The sequence below is a fragment of the Cimex lectularius genome, unplaced genomic scaffold (genome assembly GCF_000648675.2).
Source record: "Cimex lectularius strain Harlan isolate CLEC.00 unplaced genomic scaffold, Clec_2.1 scaffold104, whole genome shotgun sequence".
Lineage (NCBI taxonomy): Eukaryota > Metazoa > Arthropoda > Insecta > Hemiptera > Cimicidae > Cimex > Cimex lectularius.
This window is the reverse complement of record NW_019392737.1, coordinates 1,113,358-1,121,761: the sequence shown is the minus strand read 5'-3', so window position 1 is coordinate 1,121,761 and position 8,404 is coordinate 1,113,358. Positions and strand designations below refer to the sequence as shown.

The 8,404-nt window shown below is 30.5% G+C and overlaps 1 protein-coding gene across 2 annotated transcripts; it reads left to right on the top strand.

Annotated features, from left to right (window-relative positions):
- Window positions 1-1,777: 1,777 nt before the first annotated feature.
- Window positions 1,778-7,943, top strand: LOC106665616 (aromatic-L-amino-acid decarboxylase-like). Of its 2 annotated transcripts, XM_024227002.1 has the most exons (12): window positions 1,778-2,248; window positions 2,688-2,911; window positions 3,605-3,725; window positions 3,789-3,902; window positions 3,972-4,091; window positions 4,146-4,275; window positions 4,336-4,484; window positions 5,276-5,387; window positions 5,447-5,564; window positions 5,937-6,036; window positions 6,265-6,465; window positions 7,347-7,943. In XM_024227002.1, exons 2-12 carry the CDS (start codon window positions 2,832-2,834, stop codon window positions 7,620-7,622), a joined length of 1,521 nt encoding a protein of 506 aa, XP_024082770.1. In that variant the 5' UTR covers window positions 1,778-2,248; window positions 2,688-2,831; the 3' UTR covers window positions 7,623-7,943. The 2 variants fall into 2 exon arrangements, with proteins under 2 accessions (XP_024082770.1, XP_014247619.1); XM_014392133.2 differs by having other exon boundaries at window positions 1,778-2,911.
- Window positions 7,944-8,404: the final 461 nt, after the last annotated feature.

Sequence of the window (8,404 nt, the reverse complement as noted above, 5' to 3'; positions counted from 1 at the left end):
TGTTGTTAAATGTTGTATAATATATTAGGTAATGTAATTAAGACAAACAATAGCATAATAGTTGGAATTTAGTTACGTGAACTGCAATTTTCCCGGAGGCAGCAATGATTTTCTTTTGATATGTGCTTTTCCCTATTTTTTGAATTATTTATTTATTTTATTGAACATCTATAACTCTGTTTTATAAATTTATTAGCCGTAAAGTGGAAGATTTTGTAACCCACTCAAATATCCTGCTATTGTTTGACAAGGTACGCAACGATTATCCTTGTGCTTAAGGCGATGATGGAAAATATCTTTTCATAGATCTTGTTTTATTATAAAATTCTGTTCTGTACTCATTCCAATTTAAAACGCTGACATTTAATACGTATGATATGAAATGAAAGAAAACCACAATCAAAGATAATGATTGTAAATATTGTCACCATTCTGTAAATTTTGCTTTAACAGAGCCAAGCTAAATCGGCAGCTTGAAAGCCGGATCGGATCAGTTCGTTGACAAAAGAAATATGGAGGTCATTACGGTTAATAAGGTTAGGGACCTTAGTTGGGATTAGGTTAGGATGCGCTGGGTATTGGATGGCTTGGCGGAACCTCACAGTTCCACTCTGTATATCCAGAGGGTCTCAGTAATATCTTGTAAAGAGTTAGTTGACTTTTAACGGCCGAAACACATTTCGCGCCTGAAAGTTTTAGTAGTTGTCCTAGTCTTCTCTTTACTTCTTGGGTTTTAATTATTGTGTGAATGAGATGATTCCACGTCAGTCTGCTGTCTAGATATAGCCCTAAGTGTCTGACTTGAGTGAAAGTTGGTTCTTCTTGTTGTTGATGGCAGTGAATTTTGTTTGAATAAAGGATGCTCTGACGCAGGATAGAAGACAACATTGCAAGGTCAGAAAGTCAGCAGTAATATATAGATATATATGTGCAGTATGGGATGAAGAATGCTCACTCAGAAGAAGAATGCTCAGGAACACAGCAAAGCTTTTAATGTACTCTTAATAATCATGGACTAAATATGTATATATTTAATTATTTAAGGTTTTTCATCTCAACTAAAAACCTTAAATAATTGTAAAGTTTAATTGGTCAAGCGGACCACGAAATTAGTGAATATATATTTAATTATACATTCGCGGTATGAATACTCGGATTTTAGCTGAAAAACTATTATTTCAGCTTTTATAGTCTTATAACGTGTAAAACGTAAAAATAATCAATTGATCAGAACACGTGATAGTCTGAAGGATCAAGGTCAGGACCATTGCGTGCAGTTTTTGCTTCCATTGTCGGGAATGCATCCAGGCGGTGACTTTTAGAAGAAACATTTTCCTTCTGTTGCCTGTACACAACCTCGTTTCTGTCTTCTAGGAAATATTTTTTTGAGTTCATCACTTGGGATTTGAATGAGCAACTGACATCTTTCATTCAGCTCGCTGCAAAGTGATCTTTGAACTTTCCGTCTTTTCCCACTTTCTCTAGCGTGTGATGATTTTCATATTTTTATGACAGTTGACGAGTGCTTTTTAACTTTCTTCTACTTTGCAGGCTTGTATCACCACTTTCAGATTTTCCTTATTCTCATTGAGCGTATCCTCGTAGTTTCTTTAGATTTCCTTTAGAAATAATCTAATGGTAAGCATTATTACCAAAATTAAAGGGATGTCAGATTATTATTATTATTATTATTATTTTATTATCAAAATTATTCAGTGTATTGAAGGATAAAATGCAACAACTAACAATGACACTGAAATCTAGGTAGGAATGAATTAATAAAGTGTTTAGAAATCTGATGGCACATAAACATTGAATGCCTTCCATTCGTTTCCAGTTCCCATCGCTGCGCAACAAAATCCACGATTTCTAAACGTTTTCGTTTCACGCAAATTCACACATAAACATGAATTCTGTTGGATTTAATTAATCAGTCCATCCTACGGTAGAACTCATCTATGGTATCGGTTTTCCCTTTGACCTTTCACAGTACAAAGTTCAGTTTACGGATGAAATCCTCCCTTGAAAACGGCCGAATCAACACCTATAGCTATTTGCTTTCAAAGGTCAAAGTTCACCTGGATGCCCCATTAAGAAGGATTAACACAACGTTTTTTATTCTTCTTAACCTCATATAAATCAATCGGTAAGTTAAAGGAAAGAGTCATTTGCAATGTTCTTCAAGTCAAAGAAACAAACAAAAATAAGAGAACAAGAGGTGTGTTATTTACACCATCAAGCTATATTTGTAAGTTCGCAAGATTTAATGCTTATGTAATCTGGTTAAAAGTTAAGCTTCCTGAACAACAACTGTAGTTCTCAAGTAGAACTAAATTTAGAAATCCTAGAAAATCAATTCTTCTAGATTATCCTATTTTGTATAAATTGTTATAAGGTGTTTTTTGCATTGATTTCTTAAAAAAAAAAAAAAATCGTGCCATTTAATTTTATTAATTATTTACTCCTTGGAACATTTGAAAAGCACGACAATCGAGAAAACCGTATAAAATGGAGATGCGTCGTAAAGTCACTGAACGGCGAGAAAGGAAATTCTAAAAATAAATAGAAAAAGAAAGAATCGTTTACTAATTTACTACACCGAAAACAGATCCTCTTCAGCTAATAAGCTTCCTTTCAAACAGCGACCAATTATAAGGCACCAATTAAAAACTAACGTTTGACCTTAGGTCTGAGTATAATTATCTACTCCAGAGTGTGCTAGTGCTTATATATATAAGAAAAGCATTCCTTTCCAAAATGAATCATTTAATTTGAACAATCCGTTTTAAACAACTGAAATCGAAGTACGGTCTTCACCAATAAAAAAGGACATGGATTCAAAAGAATTTCGGGAGTTTGGCAAGGCGACAGTGGACTTTATTGCAGATTACATTGAAAATATCAGAGAAAGGTAAACGATCAAAGTGCAATTTTTAAAAATTTACAAATTTATTACCACCCGTTTTTTGTGCAATAATAACACTTGTAAAAACGATCATTGTAAAGACTATTTTCAATCAATATTTAATTTTTTAAATTGTTTTATAATTGAATAAAACCACTTAAATAAAATTATGCTTAATTTTCTGATTTGTGTATGTCTCTCCACTGTGTAGCCACACAAACACAAACCTAAGAATTATTCTTAACTCCACACCATCGTAAATCTGGAAAAAATAAAATTATGTTTATACCTACATTCTTATTTTATTAGCCAGTGAGATTTATCCATGTGGTTTACAAAGATGAACTGAATGAAAATGAATTTGGTCATTGCTGATCATGTTATGAAACACATCTGACAGGCCATCACATCAAGGATAGGCAGAACAAAATGATCAGTTATGACCAAATAACCAGTTTATATTATTTGGTTTTGATTTTTAAAAATTATATTAATTCATGTTATCTATATAATTTTCCCGAATAACTAATAAATAATTATAAATTTGAACATTAAAAATGTACAGTTAATTTCAAGATGCATCATTCTCATTTTCCCTTCATTTTAAATTTTAATTTTCAGCTACAAAGGACAAAATATTGAATACATTAATTATTGATTTTTGTTTGTTTTATATTTAAAACAAAATATATGGTACAGATCAGCACTTCCAAATGTAGAAAAAGGATATCTTCATAAATTACTTCCCGGTGAGGTCCCTAAAGATGGCCAGAACTGGAAGGATGTTCTGGCTGATGTCGAAAATACTATATTACCTGGAGTGAGTTGACTAAATTTTGAAATTTTTTCATTCTTAGAAACATGAAAAATATTTTTATTTTAGCTTACACACTGGCAATCACCAAAGTTCAATGCCTACTTTCCGACTGCTAGCTCTTATCCGAGCATTGTCGGTGAGATGCTCAGTGCGGCGTTCGGTTGTATGGGATTCAGTTGGGTAAATAATAAAATTTTAAACTTAAATATATATTTACAAAAGAAAGACAAAATGCAAATTTACTAACAGATTGCAAGCCCAGCATGTACAGAGTTGGAGGTTTTAACTTTAAATTGGTTAGGACAACTCATCGGATTACCCTCTGAATTTTTAAGCAGTTCTGGTGGACCTGGTGGAGGTGTTATACAGGTTTGTAGTAAATATATTTATATTTACAAAAAAAATTTAACCTATTTCTTTCAGGGCTCAGCCAGTGAAGCGACACTAGTCGCCATTTTGGTATCCAAAGAGAAAGTTCTAAAAGAAATTAAGGCCCAAAACCCTGATATCGATGAAGATGTGTTACAAGGAAAACTAGTCGCTTATAGCTCTGGTATAAATTCATTTTTAACATAGCCTAAAACAAATTAATTCAATTATAATTTTGATCTAGATGAGTCAAATTCTTCAGTGGAAAAGGCTGGGAAGTTAGCATCAGTCAAACTCAGGCTTTTAAAGACAGACAGGGAAGGAAGATTAAGAGGAAGTGTTTTGCTAGAAGCAATCAAAAAAGATAAATCTGCTGGTCTTATTCCTTTTTGCGTAAGTAAATGTCTACCATATTTTACATATTAATGTATGTTTATTGATTTATTGCACTATTATCCAGCACATTGGTTGTACACTTGATTTTAGGGAAGAAATCTTACACTGGTCTCTTAAAACACATTTTAAACAAAATGAAAATTTATTTGTATATTTAATAATATGAAAAATAATATACATATAATATGAATAAATACTTATCATAATATGAAAAAATAATACACTTTAAACAAAACAATTAACAATTATTTGGAGATTGTGAGATGCGGTGTTGTGTGATGTAGGTTTAGAAAAACATTTTCTTTATCGTGCCGTTTCAATCTTCAGGGCCTGGGATTTACAAACATTGTTTAGATTATACAATTACATGTAAGATGTGAAAATGAATTTATACAATGATGTACATAATATAGAAATTTTAAGTTTAATCAACATATTTGTACTCACATGTGTTGTTCATTTTATATAGTTTTTTTACAAGAATAGTGCCAATACAATATGTAGGTGGTTCATACTGACATTTTTGAAACATTAAAATATTTTTTGGATTAAAAAAACAACATAGAAAATTTACTTCAGATTTTATCAAGTAAGGATTTCAAATAAATTTATCAAGGATACAATTGTTTTTCACAAATTATATAATATTCATAGATCAATTAGAGTGTGAAATGACCTTAACTACGAGTATCGTCTTTAAATTTTCTATTTTTTAGTAGTAGCTTTTCTAGTAATTATTCATGTTTTGTATTCAGTTATTAAGCATTATTATTTATTCTTTTTCTAAGGTCATTACAACATTGGGAACGACAGGGACTTGTGCAATCGATCCGCTCAATGAAATCGGGCCAATATGCCACAAAGAAAACATTTGGCTTCATATAGACGCTGCTTATGCTGGTAAACTTTTAATATTTATAATTAACAGGGAAAAAAGCAAACTAAAGATGATATTATAGGCGCTGCTGCAATTTGCCCTGAATATCGCTACATAATGGATGGTGTGAGATATGGGGACAGTTTTGATATAAATGCTCATAAATGGCTCCTCGTCAATTTTGACTGTTCAGTGATGTGGTAAGACATGTAGGATAGTGTTTGTTTAAATTTGAGAAATATATAAACAATGATGCTTTATTTAAGAAACTTAGAAAGACTAATTTTTAGTTTTATTGTCTTAATTTCAGCCAAAAATTTAATGAACCAATGTCAAATGTGTGATAAAAATGATCACTTTCATTTCTAATCAAATTTATCTTGTTTTTACTGTTTTGCTTGCTACATAACCCCGGCCAATATTTTGCCAACACCAGATTTTTCACACTATGCACAGTTCTTGACCTGTACGGATTAGAGAAGACTAGTGATAAATGGCTTTTCTTTAATAAATAACGTTTCTTCATTTGAATCTTTGTTTTTCTTCTTAATATTAAATTTTAAAATTTCCAGGTTAAAAAATACCAAGTACTTAATCGAAGCTTTTAATGTCGACAGACTCTACCTTAAGCATGAAAGCCATCAAGAAAATAAGAATGCTCCAGATTTCAGGGTATGTTTGTGTTCATAATATTATCTTTAACCTTTCATACATCTCATCCAGCTCTCATTTCAAAAATTATTTCAAAATAATAAAGCTTTAATTTAATATTATATTTTTGTTTAAATTTGGAAAAGTTTGACATTAGAACTTGCCTATAAGTTATAAAATTTCTACTAATTATTTGGTTAAACTATTGCTGGACAAATGACCAAATAAAATTTTTATTTTTTATTTCAGCATTGGCAAATCCCATTGGGCAGAAGATTTAGATCTTTGAAACTCTGGATGACTTTAAGGATATATGGAGTCAACGGTCTTCAGAAACATATTAGAAATCACTGTCAATTAGCGAAGTATTTTGAGACTTTGGTCAAAAATGATCACAGGTTTGAACTTGTGATTCCAGCTACATTTGGACTTGTAGGATTCCGAATTAAGGTAATGTAAATTCTAAATAGTTATTTCAATTTAATTTGAAATTATTGGTCTACCTGTGTTCTCTGGCTTAGTGTGAGATGCATTACACAATCTTTAGGATGTCTGTATCTAATTTCACCAATTCTCTTTTTATGGTTTGTAAAATTTGAAAAGAATTTATTTCATGATAAATTAGATCCGACAATTTACACTTATTAAAAGGACACAATTAACAAAGAGCACACAGACCAACCACTGAAGACCATAAATTAGAAACAAAACTTACAAACCCAGTGTGAGGGTAAACCGGGATGAAAAAGATGATATGCTAGTACATTTTTTTCTTTATAAAAATGTTAATTGTGAATTAGATTGAAAAATTACTTTGCCCCACATAGCGTGTGCTTGAGCATCACAGGGAGTATTTGGGCCCATTCCGATTTTTAGAGGGGATAAAGATTTTATTGCACTTGTTGATAGAAATCTCATTTTGTTTCCTTTTGTGTACATTGAGAGTGAATGTATTTATTAGCATGAATTAGTAGTGTGTGAGGGCTGATTGTTGAATATTGAGTATTCTACACCTCATTTAAGTGAATGGTATGTAAATAGGAAAGAACGTATTAGAGTGTGAGCTTGTCTAGATTTAAAAACGTGTATTGGGGGTTGAAACGACAGCTGTTGACAACCCCTGGAGTCTAATTCAGTGGCGGGAAATTGGAAAACTTTCCTCTTAGTACTACCATATTACTACCACAAATCTAACAGTTTGTACATGACAATTATAAAGGCAAATTTCAATAAAAATTCTGAACAATTTGTATAAATGTTAGCAGTGTTACTTCATGCATAACTTGAACAAATGTTTTCAGAGAAAATGTGTTTATTTTTTGTGTTTTTAGGGTGACAATGGTTTGAGCCAAAAACTTCTTGAGAAGTTAACATCATCAAAACAGCTCTATTTAGTTGCAACCAATGTCAACGATAAATTTGTACTTCGTTACGTAATATGCAGCAGGCTAATGGATCAAAACGATGTCAACTTCGCCTGGGAACAGATTACTGGCAAAACGTCAGAACTTATCCATGAAAGATACACAATGAATAGTAAACAAATGAGTGTATGTCCAAAGAAAGAGTTTGCTTGTGAAAACAACAATGTCCGTATTGTAAATTAAAATTTATTAACAAAAAAGTTTTTACAATTTTGATGCATATACAATGCAAAATAAGGAAAAAACGATGAAACAGTTTGTTTTCAACTATAAATAAAAATACATTAATAATAAAAATTAACAAAAAAAATATTTTACAAACTTTGCTTTAAATATATTCTTCGTAACTGGAACATCTGCAGAAATAATTAACACGGTAAATCCAGTAGAAAATAAATGCTCAGAACAAACAATCTGTTTACAAAAAGCAATTATAGCTATATTGTTAATTAAAATTTATTTATTAATTAACAAAAAATGTATTTACAATTTTGATGTTTAAAAGCTGCAAAAAATAACCAACTTTGGCTTGTTTCCATCTATAAATTATTATAAATACAAAACATTGAGAATAAAAAAAATTATTGTACAATTCCTCTTTCTAACAATAAATAAAATATTTAAATGTTTTAAAAATACAATCCAATAAAGGAAGACAGATAATTTATAAGTTAATATTTTTCAGCTAGCTTTTTTTAACAGTACAATTACTATTTATTTTAATGTTGTAGCATAAACTTTTCAACACATAAGGTATAATTTTCTTTATTTGTATTTTTATTTACAACAATAACCTCATCTTTTGAAATGTATACTCTATTGAAACAGTCTAAAATTTAATACACATGAAGTTTTTTGAACAATCGATTCTTTTAAAGTTTATATATTTAACTTTAATATCTAAATAAAATTTTATCATTTATCTTTCTTATTTTTTAAAACATTTAGCAATATATCATTCTTTT